Consider the following 15469-nt stretch of genomic DNA (forward strand, 5'->3'; position numbering starts at 1 on the left):
TTTTGATACAATGAGTACAATATGTTTTCTCAAATTCCTTTTTAAGACATTGAGCAAGTGTGATTGTTTTGATCACAAAGTGGATTTTAATAGTCTATTTTAGACTATTTAAATTTGCTCTTACAGGCCTGAAGTTTTGCCTTTACTTCAGCACTTCTTTTTTCATGAGTCCATCGATTCAGCTTCAATTGCATCAGTAGATACAGCTGAATAAAGTAGCTAACCAGGTAATTGGCAAATATGCTGTATACGTTATATTAAAAAATCTGTTGGAGGAACTCAGTGGATCAGGCAGCATCTGTGGAAATCAAGAAATTATGGATGTTTCCTGTTGAGGACCTGCACATCAGCACATATGTTTTTCAGTACATTTTTTTTAGTGGCTGTGGTTACTCACCTGAAATTTCTGTCCTGTCAACTTTGATAAGGCAGGGTTTTGTAAGAAGAGCGAGAGAGAAAGAGATGTGAGAACCATTTGTTACTTGATAGTTTCACAAAATAAATGAAGGTAAAATAGATAAGGGGAACCAGTGGATTCAGACTTTAAGGTGGGCTTGGATAAGGTGTCTCATCATGTTTTTTATGAGAACTTGCTAGATTGGGGATAAAACATCGATACATTGATGATGGACAGAAATAGAAACAGAATAAATTGAGTTATTTTCAGACTAACTAATGGAACTGTGCTAGAGACCCAACTCTTGACAATCTATATCTGATTTGTATGAGGGAGACCAAGTATTATCCCAAGTTTGCTGGTGATACAGTGTAAGTGATGCATAGATTTGCTAAATTGTGACTGAAGGTGTCTTTTTAAATTTGTGATGGCATTCTTAGTTGTGACAGGAAGTTGGGGTAACAAGTCACCCTCCAGAAAGCAGTTTGTCGTATCTGATTGCTGGAGAACACTGATGGAGTGCCAAACTGCCTGCTGTGAGCTCTTTCAAATTATTGGAATGTTGCTTTAATTTCTGGGAACCTCATTACAAGAAGGAATAATATATTTTGGAGAGGGCGCAGAGGAGATTTACCAGAATGCTGCCTGTATTGGAGAACATGTCATATGAAACCAAGTTGACAGAACTTGGGCTTTTCTCTTTAGAGTGACAAAGGGTGAGAGGTGATGTGGTAGAGTTTTGCAAGATTAAGGTTTTAGATAGGGTGGACAGCCAGTACCTTTATTCCTGGGGGAACATTATAAAATACCAGATGACATCGGTTTAAGTTCAGTGGAATAACATTTATGGGAGATCTCAGAGGTAATTTTTTTTTTCCTTGAGGATGTTGGGTGCCCGGAATGCATTTCCATGGGTGGGGGTGGTCGTGGAGGCTGGTACTATTCAGACTATTTTAAAGATATTTGGGTGTAAGAAAAATAGAGGGTTATGAGTATGATTTAGGGAACATTAGATTGTTGTGGAGCAGGTTTCCATGCATCAGCATAACACTGTGGGTTGAAGGGCCTGTTTTGTTCTATTATATCCTATTTTGGTGAATGTTAAGATCATATGATGTTATTTTTAGAATAAGATCTTTTTGATCACATCGATCATTTATTTCCCAGATGGGTCCTCAGAAAATTGATCACTTGTTTTGTCACCATTTGCAGGAAATTGTGCACAAATCAGAAATCATACTTGTTCACATCAAGTGATTGCATTTCAGGATAATTAATTTTTTGTGAAGTTATTTGGAACAGTCATAAGAAATGAAAGGTGTTTTGTTTGTTTTACTTTGTCATGTGATAAGGTTTAAATGTAATTTAACTGGGATGTTGATGTAAATACAAGTTTTTTTTCATAAAGGTCCATGTCAGTTCAAAGAACAGCAAACTCACCTGGTCCATTCATAAGATTTTTTTTAAAAAATGAATTTGAACTGCAAATCTATGTTCCTGCAAAACTTTTATTTCACACCATTTTTCCATTGAGTTCTTAACTTGTGGTTCTGGCAGTTAAATAAAGCAGAAGTCAATGCTTGCATATAATTAGGCCTATGTTTGACATTGCAAACAGTTTTATCCACGCTGCGTAGATTGTATAAAATTTTGAAAAGTGACATTAAACAAGTTTATTTTGCCATTTACAGTGAATATGAAATGCAAAAAAAGGTGTGCTCAATTAAGTCACTTTTTGCTTTTTCTATTGTTGTCAAACTATGAAAATCCATCTTTTCAAAAAAGGAGTTTCAAAGGAATTGAAAGGAACGGAAATCAAATGCTTAATGTAAAGACCTTCACTTTGTCCTCTGCAATAATGGGGACCTCCCAGTGATCAACCATTTTAATACCACATCCCATTACCACACTGATGTGTCTGTCCATAGCCTTGCGCTTTGCCATACAAAGGCGACCAACAAATTGGAGGAAGAACATCTAATACTCAATCTGGGTACTCCAAACAGATGGCATTAATATTGACTTCTCTGGTTTTGTTACTTCATTCCTTGTCTCCCTCTGCCCACCCCTCTATCTACTTCCCGACAGCTCCCCACATCCTTCCCAATCCAGATGTACCCCCTTTCCCTATCACCTCAGCTTTTATTCCTCTTCTGCCCCTCCCATCCATATTCACCAGTGACCTCCTCCAGCTTCTTGTCTCCTTCCCCCACCTTTTTTATTCAGGTGTCTGTCTGCTTTTTGCTCATACCCTGACTAAGGGCTTAGGCTCAAAATGTTGGTTACCTTTTGCTACCTATAAATGCTGCATGACCTGCTGAGTTTCTGCAGGACTTGTGTGTATTCTTCTAAAAAAAATTTGTTTTGCAAAAAGTTAAATTAATTTCAAATGGAGATAATGGTGGAGGTTTATAATGTTTCCTGCAGATATGCATTCCAATTATTTTTGGAATAAAAACGATTGAGTTTATAAATCTGTTAATGAGCATTCCCAATACTGCGATAAAAGAGAAATGTATGGCTGGCTGACTATCTATTCTCAGAAGTCAAAGACAATATTAAAAGCAGATGTGAAAGTTATTTGACCAGTTGGTAAAATTATGTTTTACGAAAGGTTTGCTGTATCATGTTCAACATAATGGAAGTAAAAACATTTCCTTCCTCTTAACATAATGGAATATGTTTAATAATGACTACATTAAAAATGAGTTTTTTAGTGAAAGGAATGTTCATGTATGTTTTCAGCTTGCTTATTCGATTGAATATTTTAGTGGTAATTTGATGTATCCCATTGTAGTTGTTGTACCTTGCATATCTGACTTCATCAAATAAGAATTTTGAGCATTATGCATTGTACTTGCTTACATGACAATAAATTCTCATTATTCATTATCACAAAATATTTTTATTTAAGGAGCACTCTGTTTGGAGAAATATCACTTCCACTGACTTAGGCCCAACTCTATGCTCACATTTTCTTTTTAATAAAGGGCTGAAAATTTTTCTTGTTTTATACTTGATGGTCAAACCAAACCCACATCAAAAGTCACCTGTAAATTTAGCAGCCAGTTGCTTTTCATTGGTAAGTGATGAATTTTGTATGTAATGAATACTTTGTTTGACAGCAGTCTGAAAACTTGTTTATATATGGACATAATAAATCTTGGAGCAAATGGCAATTGGCTTTTTAATCACTCAATAGAAATGGTTATTCAGCAATTTAAAATGCGATCATTATAGTACAGATTTCAGATGGAATCTCTCAAATGCAATACCACCCTTTTGATCATATCAAAAGATCCTGCATGAGTGGAATAGGTTTGGCTTTGTTTACCTTTTCTTCCTTTGACAAAGTATCATGATTCATTTTGGAAGACATTATTTCAGTGGAGTGAGATTCCGTTTTACTTAATCTCTATTTTGTGCCGTTGAATATATTTTACTTGCATACAAAGGCTTTGTTGCTCAGCAACATGAAGGTTGCAGGGAAACTAATGGAAGATCATCTGCATTTGTGTCCAAGTAAGAGTGCTTCAATTTGATGGATATCACACCTGAATCTGTGAACAATTATATTTGTCTAAAAAAAAATCCATCCATTTATTTTAATCACTGAGTGTGCAACGATTGTTTCTGAATAGATCAGAAAATTGCTGAGCCACCGGTTATCCTGCTGAATATGGCATTTTTTTTCCGTGGGAGAAAGCTTAGTTGTGTGTTGATTTGAGTCTGCTAGTTTTCTGCATTCTACTCTGCCTGTAACCATCTACCATGAAGGACAGCAATACCAAAATTTGTCACTTCTTATGGTCAAAATTTCGAGAAGTTGTCATTGTCAGAAATAAAACTTCTCACACATGAGTCTCTTTAAAACTGATGACACGACAAACTTTATTTACAAGTCTGCAGAGTTGGACTCAACTGGCTTCTCACCAGTTAAGCCCCGATACATTTTTATACCCTTGTTGTTTGCCCTTCCCCTACTTATTAATACTGTTTTAATTGGTTAGTATTGCAAAAGCATTCTAAGTACAACTGCATTTTTAATTATCACGTTCGTTACGTACGCTGCGAACTCTACATACACTAAATTCTGTTTCTCACCCTTCTTATCAATCTTTTGTCTCCTGCATGTCTCTCACTATGACCATGGAAAGATATGTTTAAAAAAACATATCCAGCTGAACCTTTTGTCCTTGGCTGCTAGTAAGCTCCCTGTCCGTTCTGGCTTCCCTTTTTATGATTAATCATCACATTTTAACTTAAGCCATTTTAACCTAAATTCTCTATATATAACAATCCACCCCTTTCTCTCTTTAAAATGTGTGTATGCAAAACAGAGTCCATCAGGGCATGGTGGGCCTGAGTCACCCTTCCAACCGTTAAGAGGGAAAGGAGTGGTATTAGGAATCTGTATATAATGACCCATATTATTTCCTTCTTTTTCCACACAAGGGGTATATGGATGTTGGGTGGTATTTTCTGCCCAGCATTTCTCAGGAACTGAGGTATGGGAAATAAAATTACCCTCCTTTCTTCCCCAAATGTGGTCCTGAAACAGGACCACTGTGTCTCTGCATTTCTTACATTTCACACCTGATAAAGACATAGGCAAACTAAGAAAAATCAAAGAACATAACAATAACATTGTGAATCAAGTCTTTCTGCGAAATCGCAAGGTAAGAGGTTTTTCTCCAGGAACACAAGTCCAATCTGAGTTCGTATCAGGGTCCTGAGGCACCTCTACAGGTCCCTTAAATCTGGATGCGTGCGTCCACCCCTTCTCTCTTGTTCGTGCTGCAGCCTCTGTAGTTAAGAGAACTTGGTATGGACCTTCCCACTGGGTCTGGAGTTTTTCAGTTTTCCAGGTCTTGATGAGAATCCAGTCTCGTGGTTCCACTTTGTGTATAGAAAAGTCTAGAGGCGGTGTTTGTGCCAATAGTCCTCTCTTTCGTAAATCTGTAAGAGAGCGTGACAGTGCCTGTAAATAGTTCCTAACAAATATATCCCCTTCCCCCAAGGTGGGACACCCCTCAACTGTACTCCAGAAGGGAAGCCCAAACATCATTTCATAAGGGGACAACCCTACATCTTTTCGTGGGGCAGTACGAATTCTCAATAAAGCCAGGGGCAGACACTTTATCCAAGGCATTTTAGTTTCCACCATTAATTTTGTCAATTGCATTTTTAGGGTTCCATTCATACGTTCAACCCTCCCTGAGCTTTGTGGATGCCAAGGGGTATGTAATTTCCAAGAGACCTGTAATGCATTACAAATCAATTGCTGGATTTTTGAAGAAAAATGTGGACCCCTGTCTGAGTCTATAGAATCCATTATACCATATCTGGGGATTATCTGCTCTAGGAGGAGGCGAGCTACTGTAGAGGCTGTAGTATTTACTGTTGGGAAGGCTTCCACCCATTGGGTAAAGTGATCTATTATCACCAACAGATATTTCCATCTTTGGACTTGAGGTAACTCTGTGAAGTCGATCTGGATACGTTGAAAAGGGCGTATGGCTAATGGTTGACCTCCCATGGTCCCTGTCCTCATTACCTTCTTATTAATTTTTGTGCATAGGTGACAATTCTGCACCTCCTGTTGGGCCAAGGTGTAGATTCCCTTACACACATATTCTCGAAGCACTGTGTCACATAAGGCTTGGGTGCCCCAGTGGCTCTGATGATGCAGGTGTTTTAAAATATTGCGAGTTATTTCTTTATTTAGAACCATTCTTCCATCTGGTGTCTTCCATGTTCCATCAGGCAGCTGGCTTGCGCCCAGCTGAGCCATGTCCTTTTCTTCCTTAGCAGTGAAAATGGGAGCCTTCTTTATGCCTTGTCTTATTGGGATTAAGGTCAGCAAACGGACTTCTTGTTGCATGGTTGCCCTTTTGGCTTCTTCATCAGCCAGTCTGTTTCCAATTGCGGTCGGGGTATCTCCCCTCTGATGGCTTGGTATGTAGACCACTGCTATTTCCTGGGGTAATGTCAAGGCTTCTAAAGTCAGAGTAATCATCTGTTCGTGTGCCAATTCCTTTCCTCTTGATGTAATTAGACCACGCTCCTTCCAGATCTTACCAAAGGTATGCACTACCCCGTATGCGTACTTGGAATCAGTGTAAATCGTTCCAATTTTCTTTGCCAGTATTCTGAGGGCTCTTTGCAAGGCATATAGTTCACAGGATTGTGCTGACCAGCTTCCGGGTAGTCTCGTGGATTCTACTACTTTCCAAGTATTTCCTTCTATTATAGCATATCCACTTCTCATTCTGTCAACACATCTGGCGGAGCCGTCAATGTAGAATTCATATCCTTCTCCCAGTGGAGTATCGCAAAGGTCTTCTCGGGTCTTGGTCTGAAGATCTGTCAACTCGACACAGTCGTGCTCCACCTCTCTCTCTGTTTCACTGCCGTATAAAAACTGAGCTGGGTTGCAGCTATTAATCTTTGCAAACTGTAGATCTTCTCCGACCATTAAAATGGTTTCATACTTTAATATGCGAGAATCAGTCAGCCATCGATGGGCAGTTTGTGTTAATAAAACACTCACAGAATGGGAGGTGTACACAGTCATCTTTCCTCCAAAAGTAAGTTTACATGCTTCCTCTACCAACAGAGCAGCAGCCGCTACTCCCTGGATACACGTCGGCCATCCGCGAGACACTGGGTCCATCATTTTGGAAAGGAAAGCCACTGGGTGTCGCTGACCACCTTTTTCCTGTGTTAAAACTCCCACAGCTGTTCCTTGGTTATGAGTGACAAATAGCTGGAAGGGCTGTTTTAAAGAGGGCAGAGTGAGTACTGGGGCTCGTGTCAGGCGATGCTTCAAGTCCTCAAACCATCCCTCCTCCTCCTGGGTCCATTTCAATGGATATTCATTTTCATTTGTCAGCTTTTCATACATAAACTTCACCAACGCTGAGTAGTCCTCTATCCATAACCTACAGTAACCTAAGAGTCCCAGGAATTGTCTTATTTCCTTCTTATTACGGGGTAACGGCATTCTAGTGATTCCCGCAATCCATTCAGGGGTAATCCGTTTCTGTCCTTTACTTATCTGGTGTTCCAGATATACCACAGTTCTCTCAACAAACTGTAACTTGTTCCTGGACACCCGTAGACCCTTTTTCCCCAGATAATTCAAGAGTCTAATTGTATCTCCCCTCATTTCTTGTTCCTTGGGTCCTGATAATAGTAAATCGTCCACATACTGCATTAGTTGGGAATCATCAGATTGTGGATAGTCCGCCAGGATTTGTTCCAGCATTTGTCCAAACAGGTTCGGAGATTCAGTGAACCCTTGGGGCAATACAGTCCACCGAAGCTGTCTCCGTCTACCTGTCCATGGATTTTCCCATTCAAACGCGAACATATCTCTACTTTCCTCTTCTAATGGACACGTCCAGAAGGCATCCTTCAAGTCGATAACACTAAACCACTCATGGTCTGGGGGAATCCGACTCATAATAGTATAGGGATTAGGCACCACTGGGTGGCGGGTCTGAACAATAGCATTCAAACTTCTTAGATCCTGAACTAGGCGATAGGATCCATCTGACTTTTTCACTGGGAGTATAGGGGTGTTATAAGGTGACATGCATTCTTCTAATAGTCCGTCTCGTATTAGAGTCTCAATTACCGGCTGTAGCCCTTTTCTCCCTTCCAAAGAAATAGGATTCTGACGATTCCTTACCGGCTGATGACCTGGTATTAATGTGACATGTAAAGGTGGGATGTCCAGACCTCCTCGATTTCCCTCCTTATACCAGACTCTCTCGTCAATCTGCCGTTCATCCTCTTCCTTTAAAGCGCAGAGGTGGACTCGCACTTCTCCGTCCACAGGGAGAGCACCCAAACCTAGGAGAGCCTGTAAGTCCCTTCCTAGGAGGTTAAATCCAGCCGACGGTAATAACAAGAGGTCTTGTACCCCTTCTCTTTCTTCCAGTTTCACTGTTACTTGGGGAATTATTGATACCATTCTGGGAGCCCCTTCTATCCCAGAAATTGTCAAATTACTTTTTACAGGCTCAGTTCCGATTGGCACAGTTATTACACTACTTCGTTCCGCTCCTGTGTCCACCATAAACACCACCTCTTCTCCCTTGGGACCAATTTTTAGTTTTACCAGGGGTTCCCTCTTATACTTGGTCCCTAACATTTGGAACCCCTGACCCCCCTAATCTTCTTCCATAAGTTCGAGGGCACGCAATTCCCTCTTGTATCGGGGGCATTCCCTCGAGGATGTCCTTCCTCATTGCAGTAATAGCACTTAACGAACCTCCAGGGTCTTCCCTCTTTTGGATATCTTGGATTGTTTAGAGGAAGGTTTTGTTTTCTTTCCCCTCTGGATTCAGCATTCATCTGTCGGATAGTCTGTACCATAACCTTTGTCGCCCTCTTTTGATCTTCTTCTTCTCTCTGCACATATACTTTTTGCGCCTTTTTTAACAGGTCACTTAGGGGTTTTTCGCTCCAGTCCTCCTCCTTTTCTAGTTTCTTTCTAATGTCCTGCCATGATTTGGAAACAAATTCAATTCGAATAAGCTGTTCACCCATTGGTGTACTAGGGTCCACGCCCGCATACTGTTGGACATTCTTTCTCACCCTCTCCAAAAAATCAGTAGGGGACTCGTCTTTCCCCTGGTGGTTCCCAAATGCCTTGGTGAAATTGTGACCCTTTGGCACAGCCTCTCGTATCCCTTTAATTGTCTCATACTTGCCAATCCCTCGGGTGTTCGTTTGTCCCACCTGGGTTCATTTAAGGGATATTTTTGTTCATGGGGTCTGGGGTCCCCAGGTTGTTCATATTCCCACATGAGGAGGGCAGCCCGTCGAATCATCTGCCTCTCCTGGGGTGAGAATAATGTTCCCATTATTGCCTGCATCTCTTCCCACGTGTATGTGTTTGGTCCCAGGAATTGGTCGAGCTGTTCAGCCAGTCCTATAGGATCTTCTAATAACTTTTTCATTTCTTTCTTAAATCCCCGCACCTCTGTACTAGTTAGGGGAACATTCACATATCCCGTTCCCCCTCCCGGTCCTCCCATAGGAACTTCCCTCAGGGGATTTAGGCTTATTGAAAATTTTGATGGTCCTGGACCAGTCTGGGATCTTGTCCAGGGTCGGTTTACCGGTGGAAGTTTAGGGTCCGACTCCCTTAATTCATCCTTTTTTTCCCGGCCCCTTTCGGGGCAATCAGATTCATCACCTTTCCCCTCCGGTAATGAGCTTTCCTCGGGCGCAGTAGGCACCGGGGGAATATAAGGAGGGGGAAGGTTGTCCAGAGGTTCCCATTTCTTTTCTCCCGCTACCCTCAATTTAAAACATTTTGTTAAGGATCCTGGCCAGGGAACCCAACAAAATGCATATGCTGACTCTTCTTGATTCACCTTTGGTCTCGAATTTACATATATGTTTAATGCTTGTCTAACCCAATCCTCAACAGATCCAAATTTCGGCCACCAGACCGAGGAACCTTTAATAGGTTGTTTCGACCAAAGGAGACAATATTGAACCATCTTTTTCTTGTTTTTGTCTCGATATCTTTTACTATCCCAATTTTCAAACATTCTCCCCAAAGGGCTGTCAAGGGGAACTCCCAGGAATTGTCCTGAATTTTCAGACGAGCCCTTAGATTTTGATCCTCCCATTTTCCCACCTAGATCTGTTTATCGTTGCTGAGGACCCTCTCATTCTGGACCCTACTCCCTTCTTCTCAGACGCCTCGTCGGAGGTACTGTCCCTCCTTCGGTTACCGCTGAGGTTTCCCTGGGGTCGACCCCTCTCTTCTTGGCACTTCGTCGGAGGTGCTGTCCCTCCTTCGGTTACCGCCGAGGTTTCCCTGGGGTCTATCCTAGAGTCCCACGACAGGGTCCTCACGCCACGACAAAAGCTCTATACCTGATCTATTACGTTAGGTTTTTTTATCCTAACAGGTGTATCCCGTTACACCTGTTACCCAATCCCCACACCACAATCGTAAGTCGTCACTTACCGGTGTCTTCTCGGGGATTGAACCGTCACCCTTCTCCTCTCTGTCTTGTCGTGTCACCTTGTCCGGATACCACTCACTCAAGCCGCCCGAAGCGACGAGCAAGGGACTAGGAGCCGCTGAACTCAGCGGGGTGCACCGCCTCCGATGTCCCTCTTCTCGCCTCCCCTCACGGCCGGAGTGTAGATCCCGGACGAGCCCCCATTTGTCAGAAATAAAACTTCTCACACATGAGTCTCTTTAAAACTGATGACACGACAAACTTTATTTACAAGTCTGCAGAGTTGGACTCAACTGGCTTCTCACCAGTTAAGCCCCGATACATTTTTATACCCTTGTTGTTTGCCCTTCCCCTACTTATTAATACTGTTTTAATTGGTTAGTATTGCAAAAGCATTCTAAGTACAACTGCATTTTTAATTATCACGTTCGTTACGTACGCTGCGAACTCTACATACACTAAATTCTGTTTCTCACCCTTCTTATCAATCTTTTGTCTCCTGCATGTCTCTCACTATGACCATGGAAAGATATGTTTAAAAAAACATATCCAGCTGAACCTTTTGTCCTTGGCTGCTAGTAAGCTCCCTGTCCGTTCTGGCTTCCCTTTTTATGATTAATCATCACATTTTAACTTAAGCCATTTTAACCTAAATTCTCTATATATAACAGTCATCATTGATGTAGAAGGTTGCGTTCAGCAGAGGTTTGACTGTCAACCAAGAATGAAAATATTGAAGTATGTACAAAGAGCTAGTTTGTGGGAAGCACATTAAATAAATTGGATCTTTTGATTTGACAGTGAATTTTTAAATATACCTGAAAGCTGATTGTACTTCAAAAGGTGCATTTTAGATGAAAAGTCTTCCTGCACTTTCCTCTCCCTCCCCACTTCACCCCCAAGCAGATACAACATTTTGATGCTGGTTAATGGATTGGGTCTATCACAAACAAATGTGTATTGAGATGCTCTTGTTGCAGGGAAAAAAGCCCGTAGTCAGTCTCTGGAGACCATATCATACTTTGTCTATTTTTTGCACTTATTATGAGTTGCATTCCAATTGGATTTCATTTTCCTGCACAAACATGGGTGGGCAGTGGCAATGCACCATTTATTGATCATAATCTGATGATGAACAGCCAGGTTGAAGTGTTCTGTGTCAAAAGCCAGACCATTTGTCTAAGGGACCTAATTTAGCCACCCTGTCATTCCACACTCTTCATTATGATACTAGCTTTTCAATTTTAGTTTCATTTAATTAATTTCAAATTCCCCAGCTACATTGGTGAGATTAGAGCTCTTGTCCCTAAGTGATGTGACCATTAATTTAACTACTCTGCTATACCATATATTGTTAGGGACACAAATAAAATAGTCCTTTCCAAAATAAGTTTTGACAATAAAGCTTTCAGACTATTTATCCAAGATTAATTTTAACTTGGTCCTAGAATTATTATGCTGTGTGTGCATCTCTTGAACATTACCAAACATTCTTAATTGAAAATTGCTTTTCACCTTAATGCATAATACAGGGAAAACAACCAAACAATTTCTGTTGGAAAAACCGAATGCTCTCTCATAATTGAGATGCTTTAAAGCAAGAAATGCCACAGTAAATAAGGGAACTGCTTCTGGGATGCTTTGTCAGGCACAATATTCGAGTAAGTGGACATCAAAAGGAAACGAGAGGCCATGAGATTCATGCCGATAGCTTTGAGAATGGGAGACCACAATTTCTCTTTAGAATTTATTGCGTCATAACACTGAGTGTGGGAATGTTTGAAACCTGCGACCAGAGGCTAAATGCAATGTAGAATCACCTAAAAGATAGCCAATGAGATACTAAAGGAATTCTTTGGATGGATTGAAAAAAATAGTTTCTATGATGGGGAAATGCAGAAATGAAGGATGAAGCATCAGAACATTTCCAGTTAACCTTTAATCAGATTTTTGTTAAATCGAGACAACCATTAGCTCCCTTCACAGCCACCCACACCAAAGAAAGTCAGTGCTGGGATGTAGCTATCAAGGGATGTTTAAAAAAAAAAAGAAGACAGTGTGTCTGGGTATAAAATGTAACTCTTCTTCCTTTCCATTTCAACAGATCGAGCTGGCAGCATAAGTACCCTAGATTCTTTGGATTTTGCTCGGTATTCTGATGATGGAAACAGGGAGACTGATGAACGTTTGGCAGGTAAAAGCACCATTTCACTATGTTTGCCAGAAACTGAGGTCTCTTCAGAGTTCTGGTAGCCACAGCAAGCTTGTTGAAATCTTTCAACTAGACAAAACTTATCATGATAAATTATGTCCAACAATGGAAAAAAGTAAACTTTAGTTGGCACCACCTTCTTGAGACGTTTCATAGAGTAAAACATCATTGGAAATTACTTTTTTAACATCGTTAATTTGTATTTGGTATATGCAAAGATACTTGGAAAACACTGCTGTCTGATTTTAAGGAAGAGCTGGTAATGCTCTGCTCCATGTAATGAATTGAATTTAGTGAACTATCTAGTTTTTATGATTTACTAAATTGTGTAATTAACACATTTAGTTAGCAAAGGCCTGATACGAAGTTCAAGTTCTTCTACTCTTATAGGATTTTTTGTAAATATTGATGTTTCAGCAAGAATAAGAATGCAGATACAAAAATAAGGATGGTTTAACATTTGGCTCACCAGGTGCTAATTCGTATCCTTTCTCCAACCACACTAAAGCACCAGTTCCCCCGGTTTTTAAAATCCTACTGCACTGTTTGTTTTTCTTAGAAAGTGTTTTATGTATTCATTGGAATAACATCCAGTAGTCTGGGAAATTTGCCAGTCACACACCACTAAAGTCCCAAGTGTGGAGATGGATGTTGGAGATTCAAAATTAATACTGGAGATCCATTTGGGTCTAGTGATCATAATTCTGTTAGTTTTAAGGTAGTTTTAGGGAGGAGCAAGGAGGGGCCTAAAGTTGAGGTTCTGGATTGGAGAAGAGCAAATTTCGAAGGAATAAGAAGGGATTTGGGGAGTATTGAGTGGGACAGGATATTTTCAGGTGAGGGTGTAAATGAGAAATGGAGGATATTCAAAAAAGAAATTTTGAGGGTACAGAGTAGTTATGTCCCAGTGAGGATCAAAGGAAAGGCTGGAAGTCATAGGGAGGCTTGGTTTTCGAGGAATATTGGAAATTTGGTTAGGAGAAAAAGGGAGGTGTACAAGAGGTATAAAGAACAGAGAGCTGACAATTTGAAGGAGGACTACAAGGAGTGTAGAAGGAATCTTAAGAAAGAAATTAGAAAGGCCAAAAAAAGGCACGAAGAGGCTTTGGCAGACAGAGTAAAAATAAATCCAAAGGGTTTCTATAAGTACATTAAAAGTAAAAGATTAGTGAGGGATAAAATTGGACCCCTTGTAGATAGTGAGGGTATGCTGAGTGAGAAGTCAGAGGAAATGGGGGAAATTTTGAATGATTTCTTTGCCTCGGTATTCACTAGGGAAAAAAATATTGAACCAGTTAAGGTAAAGAAAAATAGTGGGGAGGTAATGAAGCATATAAGGATAACCGAGGAGGTAGTGATAGCTGTGTTGAAAAAGATAAAGGTGGATAAATCTCCGGGACCGGACAAAATATTCCCAAGGACACTCAGGGAGGCTAGTGGACAGATAGTGGGGCCATTAACAGAGATATTTAGGATGTCACTGGCTACGGGGGTAGTGCCAAAGGGGTGGAGGGTGGTGCATGTGGTTCCGCTGATTAAGAAAGGGTCTAAATGTAAACCTGGGAATTATAGGCCTGTAAGTCTGACGTCTGTGGTGGGCAAGTTGATGGAAAGTGTTGTGAGGGATGGTATTTACAAATATTTGGAGGTACAGGGATTGATAGGGAGTAATCAGCATGGTTTTGTCAGAGGTAGATCATGCTTGACAAACCTGATTGAGTTCTTCGAGGGGGTTACAAAAAAGGTTGATGAAGGGAAAGCTGTGGATGTTGTCTATTTAGACTTTAGTAAAGCTTTTGACAAAGTTCCCCACAGGAGGTTAGGAAAAAAGGTGGAGGCATTAGGTATAAATGAGGAGGTAGTGAAATGGATTCAGCAATGGTTGGATGGGAGGTGTCAGAGAGTAGTGGTAGAAAATTGTTTGTTCAATTGGAGGCCGGTGACTAGTGGAGTTCCTCAGGGATCGGTCCTCGGTCCTCTATTGTTTGTTATTTATATTAACGATCTGGAAGTAGGAGTGGAGAATTGGATAAGCAAGTTTGCGGATGATACAAAGATTGGTGGTGTTGTGGACAGTGAGGAAGATTACCGTAGATTAAAAGGTGATTTAGGAAGGCTGGCGGTGTGGGCTGAGAAATGGCTGATGGAATTTAATACAGATAAGTGTGAGGTGTTACATTTTGGAAAGGCAAATCTAAATAGGTCATATGCATTAAATGGTAGGCTATTGAGATGTGCAGAGCAAGAAAGGGATTTAGGAGTTGTGGTAAATAGTATCCTCAAGGCTGATACTCAGGTAGATGGTGTGGTGAAGAAGGCATTTGGAATGTTGGCCTTCATAAATCGGAGTATTGAATTCAAGAGTAGGGAGGTTATGATGAAATTGTACAAGGCATTGGTGAGGCCAAATTTGGAGTACTGTGTACAGTTTTGGTCACCAAATTATAGGAAAGATATCAACAAAATAGAGAGAGTGCAGAGAAGGTTCACGAGAATGTTGACAGGATTTCAAGGTTTGAGTTACAGGGAAAGGTTGTGCAGACTGGGGTTTTTTTCTCTGGAGCGTAGAAGATTGAGAGGGGACTTGATAGAGGTGTTTAAGATTTTAAAAGGGACAGACAGAGTAAACGTGGATAGGCTTTTTCAATTAAGAGTGGGGGAGATTCAGACTAGAGGGCATGGTTTAAGATTGAAGGGGGAAAATTATAAGGGGAAATTTCTTTACGCAAAGGGTGGTGGGGATGTGGAATTAGCTTCTGACAGACGTGGTCGAGGCGGGATCATTGGTTACATTTAAGGAAAGACTAGATAGTTACATGGCTAGGCGAGGACTGGAGGGGTATGGACCGGATGCTGGTCAGTGGG

The 15469-nt window shown here is 40.8% G+C and overlaps 1 protein-coding gene across 8 annotated transcripts in view; it reads left to right on the plus strand.

Moving 5' to 3' along the window:
* The window catches only part of relch (RAB11 binding and LisH domain, coiled-coil and HEAT repeat containing), a 152519-nt gene that overhangs the window by 865 nt on the left and 136185 nt on the right, over positions 1–15469 (plus strand). For all 8 annotated transcript variants that reach the window (XR_011348689.1, XM_069910854.1, XM_069910864.1 and 5 more), the window contains exon 2: positions 12497–12586. Coding sequence is in view for 7 of the 8 variants with exons in the window: in XM_069910854.1 (XP_069766955.1) it covers positions 12497–12586 (90 nt within the window). In the remaining variant the exon portion in view is untranslated. The remainder of the gene's footprint in view (positions 1–12496; positions 12587–15469) is intronic.

Source organism: Narcine bancroftii, chromosome 1 (genome assembly GCF_036971445.1).
Source record: "Narcine bancroftii isolate sNarBan1 chromosome 1, sNarBan1.hap1, whole genome shotgun sequence".
Classification (NCBI taxonomy): Eukaryota; Metazoa; Chordata; class Chondrichthyes; order Torpediniformes; family Narcinidae; genus Narcine; species Narcine bancroftii.